Source organism: Vulpes lagopus, chromosome 12, assembly GCF_018345385.1.
Source record: "Vulpes lagopus strain Blue_001 chromosome 12, ASM1834538v1, whole genome shotgun sequence".
NCBI classification, from domain to species: domain Eukaryota; kingdom Metazoa; phylum Chordata; class Mammalia; order Carnivora; family Canidae; genus Vulpes; species Vulpes lagopus.
Genome location: NC_054835.1, coordinates 2,998,390 through 3,013,795, shown reverse-complemented (window position 1 = coordinate 3,013,795; position 15,406 = coordinate 2,998,390). Strand labels below are relative to the sequence as shown.

Below are 15,406 nucleotides of genomic sequence, written 5' to 3'. Positions count from 1 at the left end.
TTTTTTGCATTGGGAATTTTGTAATGTGTGTCCTGTCTATTCAAATAATAGACAAAAAGGACTTACACAGAACTGCACAGAGGTTCTGTTTCCCAGACCTTTGTCCTCATGCAGCCTGGCTCTGACTCTCTGGCTGGGATCTGGAATTTCTTCCACAGAAGAAATTGCCCCAGACTCTGCCCTGTGCTGGCTGTTCCACAACATGGCCCCATCATCTCTGCTTTCTTCCTTTTCACCCTTCTCTCCAACTCCTCTTTCCCTCAGCAGGCACATCACAAATGGATTCTCTCAGTTTCCACTTGGCCTTGGGACCTTTGCATATGCTGTTCCTTTCTCCTGAAATTCTCTCTGCTGTCTTACTCACTCCTACTCATTCTTCCCATCTTATTTCAATGTTTCATATCCCAGAAAGCTTCCCCTCATCTTCACCCCCAACTAAAATGAACACATATCCCCCTATCACACATTCCCACAGCACAAGGAACTTCTAGGTGTGTTCTCACTCGTGGAACTTATGTGCACTCATGGGTTTGTGTGGTTATTTGATCTGATTAGTGTCTGTCTCCACCACCACTGGGCAAAGCCCTCACGATGGGCTCAAACCTGCTTTGTTCTTAACTGTACCTCTGTTTTGTCCTGTTCCTCTGTCTGCCTTGGCCTCAGGACTACTCCCCTGAAGATCCCTCCTCATCCTTAAATATTTTCCTCCTTTCCAGCACTTCTGTCAGGAGTCCTGCCCATGATGAGAATCTTTTCCATTTGTCTTTCTGAGCCTGTTTCCTCATTTGTAAACTGGGGGAAAGTAATGACTTCTCAGGATTGTTAGAGTGTGGGGGACACTGTAGGGAAAAGGTCCCATAGTAGTTGCCGGACACATGGTAGGTGCCTACCTCATAGGATTCTGTATGTTTAGGACAGTGGCTGGGGTCTCAGTACATTGTCATTTCCCTCACCTTTCTCAGTCATGGTAGTTAACGCTTCCCAAGGAGCATTTTCAGAGAGGTGAATGGGAATTAAGATAGCTCTTTAATATCCCATTTATCAGGCCAAGCCTTATATTAATGGCTTTGCATGCATGATGTTAATTCTCGTAAAGATCCTGTGAAATAGCCACTATCATTATTTTCCCTTCCTCCCCTTAGAAACCAGGACATTGAGGCTTAGAAGTAACACTTAGCCCAAGGTCACAGTTACTAAGTAGAAAAGTCTGATTTGTTTTATTCATCCTTTCACCCACTTAGCAATTATTTATTGTGTTCAGGCTCTGTGCTCAGCACTGGGTTATAATGATGAGGGAGAGAATAAAGGGATTGGACTAGTCAGATCTAGAGAAGCTTTTTAGGAGGAAGTAGCAACAAAGCTGGAGTGAAGGAAGAGGATGAGTTGCTTCCAAGGGTTGAGTATTTGGCTGCATTTTTGGGCGTATCTCTGAAGGTCAACTTGGAATCTGTCCACCACTGAAACCTCAGGCTTTCAGGAGGTTTCTGCAGTGCCACTTAGCCTTTGAATGGATCTCCAGGGATGGGGACCTCACTACCTCCAGAGGTTCGTGATAGGAAGTTCTGGAAGGCCTAGGAAAGCCACAATGTCCTGACACATTTTAGAACTCAGAGCTGAGGGTATGACCCAGAGGATCCATCTCTTCTGCCCTTCTCCCCCTCACACCACACTAAACTTCTCCCTTACTCTTGGGCTGGGAAATGGTAGTAGGGAAGCAAATAGAGGGGATCTAGGTGTCCCCTCATGGGAAGTATTTAAAAAAGTGTCCCTGAGGACATATTTAAACAGGATCTTGAAAGATGAATGGGAGTTTGGGAGTGGGTTGGGTGAAACCAGCAGAGTTCCAGCTTGAAGGAGCCAAGGTTCAGGTACTGATGTCTGACACACTAGGTTTGGAATCCCCATTAGTGCTGGGTGACTTCATCAGTGTATCACGGAGACAATATTGGAGCTACCTCATAGAGCAGGTGTAAGATTTAGGCAACACAGTGTTAACTTAAATCTCCCAGGAAATGGCCAGCACAGATGAAATATATGATACAGATTAATCAATGTTGGTAAGAACAGCCACCTTCAAAGTGCAAGGAAGCTTTGCAAAATATCCTGTGTAGCAGGTGAGAGATGGGATGTGATGAGAAATGTGTGGAGTCAGACAAGGCAGGTGTGTAAATGCCAGGAAAAGGATTTTTATTTATTTTTATTTTATTTTTTAAAAGATTTTATTTATTTATTCATGACAGACACAGCGGAGGAGAGAGAGAGGCAGAGACACAGGCAGAGGGAGAAGCAGGCTCCATACAGGGAACCCGACGTGGGACTTGATCCTCGGTCTCCAGGATCACGCCCTGGGCTCAAGGCCGCGCTTAATCACTGAGCCACCAGGGCTACCCAGGATAAGGATTTTTTAAAAATTAAGCAAGGAATGACAGAGGAACCAATGGATTGCTAGGGCGGGATAGGGGGGTGGTGAGGAAAGGGCAGCCATGAGGGAACTGTGGCATGACTCCGCAGAGTAGAGGCGGGCAAAGCACCAGAGTTCTTGTTTTTGTCTTCAAGCAGGCCAGGTAGGTCTGAGTTATACCCGGGGCGGCAGCCACGTTGAGTCCTTCACTGAGAGGGTCGCCGAGGGCGGACACCCGGGCAAGCCTAGAAGCTGGTGGCTGCGCGCCACCTGGTGACTGCAGGAGGTACGGCTCAGCCGAGAGCAGGGGACCGCAAAATCCGGCATTTTGGTCTGGGGAAACTGAGGCGGGGATACCGGCGGGGGTGGGTGGGGCTTGTGATCTTCCATTTGAACCCTCGTCCCTATTCTAACCCCATTTTACATTTTTAGGGTAACCGAGGAGAAGGGAGGGCGAATAAGGCTGGGCAAGGAGCTTCTCAAGCGGAAGGTTTCCTGAGACTAACAGTCAAGCGTCCGAGTTTCTTTAAAGGCATCAATGGGGGCAGCCCCGGTGGCCCCGCGGTTTGGCGCCGCCTTCAGCCCAGGGTGTGATCCTGGAGACCCCGAATCGAGTCCCGCGTGGGGCTCTCTGCATCGCGCCTGCTTCTCCCTCTGCCTGTGTCTGTCATGAATAAATAAATAAAATCTTAAAAAAAAAAAAAAAAAGGCATCAATGGCCTGGAGCTTTGCCATTCCGTTGGGCAGGGGAAATGAAAGAGGAGGAAGAGAAACCGTAGTCTTTCCCGCCCACCCGGAGGTAAAAGGCTTTTAAGAGTACCCCGGGAATCAGAGTTTTATAGATTCCATTTGCATACGAACGCAGTCACCTGGAGTTAAACCCCAGCCCTTTAATCTCTGGTCCAATTTGTCCCGAAGTCGCGGAGGAAGTCCCTCGTGAATATCCCCAAACTCTGCCCCCTCGGCCCCGCCCACAGGGCTGGGCTTCACTGCACGTGCTCACCCAGCTCCTTCGCGGTCCGCCCCTAGGAAAGACTCATTATCTGGGTGGGGGGGGATACGGGATTCGTAGGGAACTTTGATATTGGAAAAATCAAATAAAGAGAGGGCCCTGATTTGTCAAATTCTTTAAATTTCACCAGAAGTTTTTATCACGGCTTGTGACACTGACAGGCCTTGGCCTTCACTTCTTAGGGCTGCTTATCCATCTCTCACCCCTTCAGTTGGTGGGGTCCCGCGTGGCGAGCCTCGCCAGGTGCACTTCAATTCCCAGCGTGCCCCTCAGGCCGGTGCGTGGCAGCGGCGCGTGACGTCGGGGGAGGGAGCTGGCCAGTGCTGAGGGGGCGCGGCGCGGAGGGGCGCGGAGCCGGGCGGCTCGGGGCCCAGAGAGCGCCGCGGCCGGGAGCCCGCCGGCCCCTGACAGCCTCCTCTCCCCCGGCGGACGACGGCGACGATTAGGACGAGGGCGCCGGTCATGGCGGAGCAGCGAACCGAGCGCGGGCCCTGAGCACCACCGCATGGAGCGGGACGAACGGCCGCCTAGCGGAGGGGGAGGCGGCGGGGGCTCGGCGGGGTTCCTGGAGCCGCCCGCCGCGCTCCCTCCGCCGCCGCGCAACGGTGGGTGAGGGGCGTGCGGAGCCCGGGTCCAGGAAGAACCGACTGCCTGTCTCTTGCCCCGGGGGCTCCCCTGTTTCTCAGCCGACTCTCTGGGAAGCCGTAACGGCTCTGGGTGTCCTCAGCGTGGACCTTCACCCCGGTTCCCTCAGCGCGGACCCTCTCCTCCCCGTCCTCCTACATGTGGACCCTCCCGCCTCCTTCCCGGTTCCCCTCAGCACGGACCGTCCCCCTGCCCGGTTCCTTCAACCCGAACCTTCGTTTCCTCCTCCCCCCGTGTCCCCTCAGTACTGGCCTCCCCTCCCCCCCGTCCCCTGTGCGCGAATCTTCCTCCCTCCCCCCAGGTCCCCTCAGCGCCGAGCCCTCCCCTTCCTCTGGGTCCCCTCAGCGCGGACCCTTCCCGCCCCCCCCCTCGCGTCCCGTCAGTGGGGGCTTCTCCTCCTCGGTCCCGTGTGCTCACAGCGTCCCCTTTCTCCTCTCGGAGGGTCCCTTCGGCGCTCTCCCCTCCCCCCGTCACCTCGGCGCCCTCCCACGCGGGTGCTCCCTCCCTCTGCGGACGCCACACCCTCGTCCCCGTCGCTCTCTGTGCCCTCACCTTTTTGGAGCTCCTTTCCTGCTCCTCTCTAGTCCCGCGCCTCCCATGCCACCCCCCCCCCCCGCCCCCGTGAACACCGCGAGCCTCCACCTCTGCCCCGACCCCTAGTTCGTTAGCTCCCGGCTTAACGCTTCCTTTTCGGACTTCTCGGTGCCTGCTTCACACCCCATTCCTCTGCTCCTGCCTCCGCCGGTGCTCAAACCCCCTTTTCTGCTGGCTCACATCTCTGGCCCGACCTGGCCCCCTGGACACCTGCCTGTTTCCTTTCTCCCTCCGGCCCGTACCGGTCCGTGCCCGCCCAAGCTCAGCTCTCCCCTTCCCTTTCCCGGACTCCGGCGCAGAGAATTCCTCACCTGGCCGGGCCCTTCCTCTCCAGTCTCCCCCTTCCCCCACGTCCGGCCAAGTCCTCGGGTTCCTCCGGGCGAACTCGCCCGCCTCCCCCCACCCCCCTCCGGCTCCCTCCCTCTGCGGAGTGTTTTATTTGTATCTGTTTGATATTTTCCCCCTCGGTGTTTGCCGCGGAATGTTTTTATTGGTAACGTGTAAGGAGCTTTTGTGAGGTCGTAAAAGGTGAACTTTTGAACTTGGAAAGCGCCCTGGAGCAATTAGCGCAGGCGATAGCCCCGGGAGGCCTGCATTACAAAGGGTGCTCGCACCGGCAGGCAAACGCTCCGGCTGCAAACCCGATTTATTTATTTATTTGCCCTGCCTTCCACCTTTCACATCTCATTTCCGAATAAAGGGCAGGCTCTCGGAGATCCGCGCCTCCTCCCCTCTCTGCGCCATAAACTCGCAATTCTCTGAAAGATCTAGGACGGAACAGTGTCTAACAAGTAACAGATTTCAAATTGAATGCAAACACCCAGGACAGTTAGGAGGCACTAAAAATTAATTGCTTCAGCAAGAAGTTTCTCAATCAGGACAGTGACCTGGCAGGTGTGAGGAAAATAACCTGAAAATAGGTCATTTAGGCGCTCAGTTGAGTGAAGAGTTACAGAAGGGGAGAGATCTGGGGGTAAATCTGCGCCTCCTTGTACTTATAAACTCATCAGACATTTACTGTCAATTCAGTAGATCCGGTATTTTTACCAGTTAGGGGAAAAGTCTGTTTAGAAGAGAGCCTGGTTAACTTCACTTGATGTTGCTGACCAAATAGTGGTATGTTTTAAAAGCCCTTGTCCTTTTTCAAGATGTATGTGCTGTGTGGTATCTAGGTGGCTGGCAGTCCCGTGGGATGTCTTTGGAGAATAATTTCTGAATGTGAACATGTTTGAGATCAATAAAATTCCCGTGTCACAAAGGAGGAGGCTGGAATCCATTGAGGGTAGAAGACAGTATCATAGGAACAAAGGATTTCTTTAATGCTTTTGACTTTTAAAGCTTTTTAAGTAAAGATTTGTTTTATATTGATGTATGAACGTTGTAAATCCTGATCCAATATTTACGCTGATTTTTTTTACCCAACCTGCGTCTATTTTATAGACCATATTAAGTACATGTATTTTCATAATGTCTTTCTACATGTGTGTACTTCCTTTTTTTTTTTTTTGGATGTGTGTACTTCCTATAGCACCTGTGCATAACCTGTAGATGATCGATTTTACTGCAGACATTTACTTTCAATTCTATTTGAGAATGTTGTAAGGGAAGCCTAGGAACTGCATTTGCTATTAATTATTCATTAGTACATTTTAAAGAACTCAATGGTAATTTTAACTCTTAGTCAAATTTCCTATTCATAGTCTCATTTCCTCAATTGGTCAAAACCATTTAAAAGAATGTTATCGAACATTCCATTTAGGCCAAGGTGGCGTTAATATTTTACATCAGTCCATTTTAGTGCAACAAATATTTCGTTTTTGTTGAAAACACAGTGGGACTTTGGGCAGTTTGATGGGCTTAAAAGAAAATACAGGAAACATTAGACTGTTGTGGGATGTCTTATTTTTTCAGTATAAAAACGAGTATTGTATACTGTTTTACGATTTATCACAGGAGAATTACCAAAATAGAAAAAGTTAAAAGAAAGTTTACCTTTGGAATGGTGGGGACTTCCCCCCCACCTTTTATACTTAGTAATATTTTTCTCCAAAAGTAAATGAGACTGCTTAAGTTCTAAGCAGAGAAAATGAATTCTCCTGACTTTTTATCCAAAGACTGATACCCATTTTGTATGAAATATTTGCAATAGATAGCTATCTAGATATAGGAAGTCTTTTGGTTTGTGTCATGATGAAATTAACTGGAGGTGGAATTTTAGAAATGTTTTCCTGCCAGAAACGGCATTGATGTCAAATTTACAGTCTTGTAGATGTTTTTAGTTGCAAGTAGTTGTTTTTGATGCACCATACTCTTTCAGGAATTTCATGTGCTGGCTGTGCTAGATATTTTGAGTTGTTGCTGTAGGTTTTCATAACAAACACGAACTCATTTAGTCATAATAGAGGACTGCTTGCTTTTTGGGGTTTTAAAGGAAGATGAATGATTTGAGGAAGTATATGCTGGCTTACATTTGTTGTATTTTAACAGAATGAAGTAGTAGTCTTTTAGATATTTTAAGTAGAAGAAAGGTTATAAGCCATTATTAGTAATTAAAAGCATGTTTTATGTAACTATACTTTAGAGGAAATGGGGAGAAATTCGCTAAATAACTTGAAGCCTTTTTCCTGCATGACTGTGTCATGCAAATGTTTATCCCTGAAAATATGATATTTTCGATTACAATAACTTTTCAGTTCTGTGACTTTATTTTTTTATTTTATTTTTAGTTCTGTGACTTTAAAAGTTAATTCTGAATCCCCTCAGAATTTTCTACTTTCATTGAAATAAAAAAAAGCATACTGGGGTACTGTTGTGTATACAAATGGCACACAGGTATTTTTTAGTAAGTTCCACAACCTCCAAAGAACACTGAAAGGCAACAATGAACTGATTCACTGGTGATTTTGAGCAGCAGAGGTGTGAGATGGCATTTCTGATCTCGTTTCACTATCCACCAAAATCTTTGTGAGCATTTCTGTTCCTTGTAATGAAAATATGGTTGTGACATGCTTCATAATCTTGTTATTCTGAATTCCATAGCAAAAAGGTGTGTGGATGCATGTGTCTGTGTTAGCATGTGAAAGGAAGTTCAGTGGGGAGGAAGAAGGGGAGCTAATGAAAAAAAAAAAACTGCTAGTAGATTTCCTAAACTATTCCCAAATCGTGCATTTCCATATTTTATTCATAATTTCTTGGTTTCTCATTTTTTCCACTTTCTCCTGAGGTGGTGGGGGCAAAGGTAAAAAAATAAGCTTTAGAGTAAAATAATTTTAGGTTAGCAGAGAATAGGGGTTAGAAATGCCAACTGCTACTGTGTTATTGATAAAGAAATTGTTTATACCACTTGTAGTATAAAAGTATTGTAGTGCTTGTTGTGCAAGCTGCCTTAAATTAGTAATGAATGTTTGTGTGTTTGGGGGCCCGGGACTGTGTGTGTTCATCTTGTATTAAGACACTAGCATTTTGTTTTTATAATTAGGTAGATATTTATTGGTTTGTGCTGAACAATTTAGTCCGTTGATGAATTGTCTTGAGATCACAACCTCTGGCTTCAGAATTTCAAAAGCCAGGGATAGCTCCTTCCATATCAGGAGACTTCGTGTTCAACAAGCTCATTTAGGTCTTGGGGCCTTGTCATAATTTTTGGTTCTTGTATTTACTTTTGTGTTATAGCCAAGTTAAAGGACACTTTGTTTCAGTTACTTATTTCATGTATATAATTAGGTTGGAAGTTAAATTTGTAAAGATGCCTTTTAAGAATAAATTCTACATTTTTGGTCAAATCTATTCTTTTAAAGTAGTGCAATAAAAATGCCTTATTTTGTGTGAACCAATCACCTTATATGTGAAAAAGGTCACAGAAAAAGTTCTGAATCAACCGTTAAACAAAATTTGCATTTCTGCAAAAAAAAAAAAATCCTTGAAACAATTTTAACAGAAGGTAGCTGCTGAATATGCCCATACAAACACCTAATTCTTTGCAGTTCTTTGAGCGTATTTCCAAAACCAAGATTTTGTAACAGAAAGTGTTTTGTTTGGAACTTTTAAAACTTTTTTGTTTCAAACTTTTGTATTCTTAAGGTCGGCTTTTTCCTGGCTTAGGTAATTTCTTATGGGTTTACTGATGCCTTTGATAACTAGAGTTCAGAAATATCAGAATTATTAAAAGTCGGCAAGAAGTGCTGAGCAGGTAATTGATTTTAAGGTGTTGAGCCCCTGTTACAGCCAAAGTTTTGGATTCATCTGAGCTTAACCTTAGAAAAAAAATCTGGTGTAACTTTGATATATACATTATTACTAGAATCAAGGCTGGTATTTATTGCTTGTTTTCCAACACAGCTTGTCTTTACAAAAAAGAAGGCTGTTAGACTACGGATAGTGGAAAATTAGAAGAAAACCATTGTGAGATGTCTAACCTGCTTTTCAGTGTGGTTTAGAACTAATTTTGTTTGAAAGAATAAAATATTTCTGAATTATTTCATCCTTCCTTTATTACCTGCCGTTAAATAGCAGTCTGTGTAGAACAGCTTCTCGAGAAAACAATAATTTTTTGCTAGTTCTGTTTATTTAAATAAAACTTTACTATGTAACCCCGTAATTTTGATTAACAGTGATTTGGTTGGGGAGAGAACCAGGATTTCCTCAGCTGGCTGCTGGGGAGCTGAATTGCTTTTTTCCCCCACCCCCAGCTGCACCAAATCTTTTGATCCCTAAGCTACAGTGGTTGTCAAGTGAAAATGCAATCTGAGAGAAAATAAGTTGTGAAAATAGTCTACTTTCAGGCTTCACTTGCATTTCTGAATTTTTGTTCTTGAAAAAATTATGGGGATAATTGAACCTTGAAAATTTGTCTTGAATGGAGCAAACTCTCATGTCTAAGTAGAAAATTCATTAAAAATACATTTCTTTAAAAATTTTGGAGTTGTTTTAGTGTTGATAGTCACTATTTCACAAGAGAAATTATCCTAATTATAAATTCACAGAAGACAGTCAAGTGTTTTGAATTTCTTTAGGAATGAGTGTTTGGGAAAAATGAGCCTTGATGCAAGGGAAAAATTTTCATTTAAGGTAGTTTGTAGTTTCTCCATCAGTATTATAGAATAAGTTCAAATAGAGAATCCCAAATTCTTATGTCATACGCTAAATAAACTCTACAGTTTGTTACATTAAGAGTTAACTTAAAAAATATATTCAAATAATGAGGTCTTTGGATCTTAATTGCAAACTGTACACCCTTCAATTGTTTATGCCACAGAAGCTATTCAAGCATAAACCACAGATGGCAGTAGTAGCATATTTTTCTATTTTCTGGAGAGATTTTTGCCTTAAATTGGTGTCCATTCTGTGGGCACTGTTGATAAGTCAGCTGGCAAGTGTAATGTTTCCAAAACCCAATTCCCTAGGCAGCAACATGTAATCTACTCCAGAAACAAATCTGAGTATTTGATTTGAAGATCTACTCTGTGGGTGGTTGGAACCAGAATGGTGACTTTGTCAAAGGGCAGTTATAAAAAGAAGTTGTTAATAATGATAGAGGGCATTGTTTGAAAAATAAGCACATTGGAACTGTAGCTGTAGTATTAGCAAGATGTATTAACCATAGATAATTGCTTGAACAGCTATTTGCATAAGAAAATTTATAATTCATTTAAAATGATATTCAGTCATAATTTTGAGAGAAGTATCACAACTAAATTCTTCATGTGGAAGAGGTAGCTAGTCTTCTCAGCTTTTGTTTGCAACTTCTTACATTTCATAGTATCATGGGATTCTAGATCTGTCTATAAAGCATTTCAGAGGTCTATGAGTGGGTTCTGCTTGCTTTTCCAGTCTATCTTTATAAGTATCAGAATTTCTGTGTTAATTTCCTTCTTTAAAAACATTGAAAAAGGATATGATTAATCAAATTTTAAACCACCTTTATTTCCTTTGAATTCAAAGGAAACAGAGGTATTACCCTATAGTTTAAGACTGAGGAAACAGTTCAATAACAAATCTGTGCCAAAATGAAGGACAAGGGAACTGTCTTAACCTAAATATAGTTTTCATTCAAAAAACTAATTTTATGTAACTCACGCACTCATTTCAATCTTGAAGCTGTGTCATCCTGGAAGGATTAAAAATCCAGTCTTAACCATTTTTGTTAACTTCTTATAAAATGCAGTGTTCTTGGGGATCCCTAGGTGGCTCAGCGGTTTGGCGCCTGCCTTTGCTTTGGCCCAGGGCGCGATTCTGGAGTCCCAGGATCGAGTCCGGAGTCGGGCTCCGGGCATGGAGCCTGCTTCTCCCTCTGCCTGTGCCCGCCCCCCCCCCCCGCCTCTTTGTCTATCATGAATAAATAAATAAATCTTTAAAAATAAATAAAATGCAGGGTTCTTTGTATAACAGTTAACTATTCAGTTTAGTTTTTTACCTAACAAAAGAAAGAGGACACAACACTTCTATGAAGTCATATACATTTTTTATTTGGCTTTATCTCTTGCCTTTAAAATTTATAAGTCATTAATGAAATAGTACTTAGTTGGATTGTATTATTTTCTTTTTTTTTAAATTTTTTATTTATTTATGATAGTCACACAGAGAGAGAGAGAGAGAGGCAGAGACACAGGTAGAGGTAGAAGCAGGCTCCATGCACCGGGAGCCCGATGTGGGATTTGATCCCGGGTCTCCAGGATCGCGCCCTGGGCCAAAGGCAGGTGCCAAACCGCTGCGCCACCCAGGGATCCCGGATTGTATTATTTTCTATCATTCATCATTTGTTGGTCATTCATTTCTGGATTGTTTCAGACTTAATTTCTTCCTATTCATTGGGTCCTTAACTCTGTTTTTTTACTATATTATCTAAACCAGTGATTTTCAAAGTGTGGTTCAAGAACTTCTGGGAGAATCCCTAAGACCCTTTCAGGAGAGTCTTGAGGTGAAAACTATTTTTATTGTAACATTGGCATTGTTTGCCTTTTTCACCATGTTGACATTTGTACTGATGTTGCAGAATACGACAATGGGTACAAACCGTTCGCACTTTAGAAGAATCAAGGCACCAAACTGTGCTAGTAGTCATTGTATTTGTCACCTTCATGCACTTAATATTTTTTTAAAAGCCATTTGACCTGTCTGACTTTGATGAAGGGGTAAAAATGATTAATTCCATTAAATCTCAGCCCTTGAGTACATGTTTTTGATATTATATTTGAGGAAATTGCAAGTAGGCAAGTACACACAAAGAATTTCTGCTGCATACCAAAATAGAATACTCGTTTTAAGGCAAAATGCTGGGGATCCCTGGGTGACTCAGCGGTTTAGCACCTGCATTTGGCCCAGGGTGTGATCCTGGGGTTCTAGGATGGATCCCACATTAGGCTCCCTACATGGAGCCTGCTTCTGTCTCTGCCTCTCTCTCTTTCTCTGTGTCTCTCATGAATAAATAAAATCTTAAAAAAAAAAAAATAAGGCAAAGGACTTGTGCAATTATGTTGTAAGCTGAAGTATTAGCTGCTTTTTTTCATGGAACATCATTTTCACTTGAAAGAACAATTGACAAACTATGGTTTATTGGGACTTAGGTATTTGGCAGTCCATTTTTTTGAAAATGAACATGAGCTAGTTACATCAAGGAAAACTGACAGTATTTGTTTGTTGCTGATGAGTAAAATTTGAGCTTTCAGAGGACAATTAGAATTTTGGAAAACTTGCCCTTGTCACTTTGAGCTTGACAGCTACCCAATACTTAAGGCCTTTTCTTTTCTTTCTTTTTTTTTTTTAAAGGCCTTTTCTGATGAAGAGAAGTATCACTATTAACAAGTTTGATTTTTCATTGATACTGTGTGATGAAATATGCTAACATTTTGAAGTTCATATGTCAGTGAAGGAATATTTTCCTTCGTTGGTGTGTGATGTTAACAAAATTCTGCGTGGGTAAAAGGATCTATCAAATTATCAGACCAATGGATTTTATTGTGACAGAATACACAAGTTCATTGATATGGTTTTATATTTTGCATTGAACTAACTTTTTTTTTTAAAGACTTTATTTATTCATGAAAGGCACAGAGAGAGAGAGAGGCAGAGAGACGGGCAGAGGGGGAGAACCAGGTTCCACGCAGGGAGCCTGATGGTGGGACTCGATCCCTGGACTCCAGGATCATGCCCTGGGCCAGAGGCAGGTGCTAAATTGCTGAGCCACCCAGGGATCCCCTGAACTGACTTTTTTAATATTAGTTTTACAGTGCAGGTGAGGGGTGGGATGAGGTGGGGGCGGGGGCAGAGGGAGAGGGAGAGGAAGAGGTTTTTTTGTTTTTGTTTTTTTTAGATTTTATTTATTTGACAGAGCAAGAGAGCACAAGCAGGGGTAGCAGCAGAAGGAGAGAGAAAAGCAGGTTCCCTGCCAAGCAGGGAGCCCAATGCAAGGCTCAAACCCAGGACCCTGGGATCATGACCTGAGCTGAAGGCAGACACTTAACCCACTGAGAGACACCCAGGCACCCTGAGAGGGAGAGTGTCTTAAGCAGACTCCACGTGGAGCCAGATGTGGGGCTCGATTTCATGATCCTAAGATCTTGATCTGAGCCAAAACCAAGGGTCAGTTGTTTAATTGACTGTACCACCCAGGCACCCCTCACACTGAACTAACCTTTTTAAGAAACTACCACTTACTAAGTTTTGGTGAATTATCAAAATACACAAATTTTAACAAGTAGATACTTCTTCCTTTTCCAGTTATAAATCAGGCCAGATTTTCTGCCTATACTTCAGCCAAAACGGCTTAACATGTTGTACTGAATGCAGACACATACAGGAGAATCTAGCTGCCAGGATTAAGCCAGATGTTAGAGAGTACCAAAAAAGTATAAAACAACACTCTTCTTCTCACCAGTTTTTGTTGTTGTTAAAAAGTTTGTTTTTCGGGATCCCTGGGTGGCGCAGCAGTTTGGCGCCTGCCTTTGGCCCAGGGCGCGATCCTGGAGACCCGGGATCGAATCCCATATCGGGCTCCCGGTGCATGGAGCCTGCTTCTCCCTCTGCCTGTGTCTCTGCCCCCCCCCCCTCTCTCTGACTATCATAAAAAAAAAAAAAGTTTGTTTTTCATAAAAACATGTTATCTATATAACATGATAGGTTTATTGTTACTTTAAATGAATAGATATTTTTGGGACACCTGGGTGGCTCAGTGGTTGCCTTTGGCTCAGGTCATGATAATCACTCAGACCAAAACTATGTGTAAATGAATTTAAGATGGAAGAAAATGATGACCCCATAAGATCCTATTGTTAGTACTTTGTTACTTTGGGTTGTTTCGTCTTTCTGTCTTTCCTTCTTTCTTATTTCTCCTCCATAAAGGGACTACAGAGGGGGGAAAAATGAAAGAGTTCATATCATTTTAGGTTTTCGTTGCTTGAGACTAAATGAAGTGTGTCATAGTTCACCCTCACTGAGTTCTCTGATAAGGGTTTTGTTACCTCTTACATGAAACCTGTTACTTAACTGTTAATTATCTTGTGGTAGAAATTTTCCAACAGAACCTGTTTCCTCACTAAGGGGAGATTTATAATTGTGGAAATAAGTTTTATAACACAAAAATATTTAATAGGAGTCCTTCCTGTAAAAATAAAGGAATACTTATATGAGATTTTAGAAGATCCTATCTTTTTAAAACTTGCAGGAGTAGCTTGCTTGTTTGCTTTCAGACAAGTTTGGCTTTTGTTGAGTCTCTTAAAGTTGAGATTTTGGCAATGTCATTTTGTAGATTGGTTTGCCTTTTAACCTGGTTTTCACTGAGGGAGGTGGTAATAAAGCCTATATAAAACATCTCCTCTTCTCAATGAATACCCTTTCCTAGTGTGAGTAACATTTTAGTGTAAGTCAATTACTGTGTTGTTAAAGAATTAGGGATTTACTCCTAAGGGTAGTTGCTAGGTAGAACTCATTCTGTAGTGAGCTTGCTGGCAGAAGAAATGTCACATAACAATGTGAATAACAATAAGGAATTACTGGATCAGATCTTAAGATGAAACTTGGTGGGTGATGAAAGATCAGTGAGATATTTGGGCTTATTTCCTTAAAGAGCTCTGTAATTTGATGTTCTTGGAGTTTCATGTAAAATATCATTTAAAGCATTTTTGTATTCTGTGGGGGTTGCAGCTTTATTATAAGAAGATACAAGTCTTTCCTTTTTCCTATTAATATTTCAAGTTTCAGATGAAATTTTTAAATCCATCAATTGAGTTGTTTTAATTACTAAAATTAATAACTGAGGCAGATTATTTTTTCTTCCATATTCTTGCTATAAAAATCTAACCTGTCAGGAGACTTCCTCCCTAGCCTTACAGTCCTTCCTCCAAAATCGCTTTTTAGCAGGATAATAAACCACCTGGGGGAAACCCCCCACTGATACCTATTTAGAGGGCTTTGTTTTTTGGAAGTGGCAGTAGTAGTTTCTGTCAGGGAGGAAGGGTTTTGGTTAGATGGTGTGAGAGGGAAAGAGCATGGACTCTGGAGTGTGGCAAAACAAAGATCACAGCTATGTGACTTTGTCACTTGACTTCTCTGAACTTTGGTGTTCTCATTTAATTATAGCGGCTAACATATAATATTCTAAGCGCCTTACATGTATTAACTTAGTTTATCCTCATAACTCTACGAATTAGGTGTTCTGCTATCCTCTCCATTTTGCAAGTATGAAAACTAAAACCCAGAGAGGTTCAACCCCAAATTTTATAGTTAGTAACATTGTAAATAATTGTTCCCTAGATTTAATT

General features: G+C 42.8%; 1 protein-coding gene across 3 annotated transcripts in view; it reads left to right on the top strand.

Moving 5' to 3' along the window:
* The first annotated feature begins 3,127 nt into the window (after positions 1 to 3,127).
* The window catches only part of NR6A1 (nuclear receptor subfamily 6 group A member 1), a 225,035-nt gene continuing 212,756 nt past the window's right edge, over positions 3,128 to 15,406 (top strand). For all 3 annotated transcript variants that reach the window (XM_041725639.1, XM_041725637.1, XM_041725636.1), the window contains exon 1: positions 3,128 to 4,018. In XM_041725639.1, coding sequence (XP_041581573.1) covers positions 3,919 to 4,018 — 100 coding nt within the window. In that variant the 5' untranslated portion in view covers positions 3,128 to 3,918. The remainder of the gene's footprint in view (positions 4,019 to 15,406) is intronic.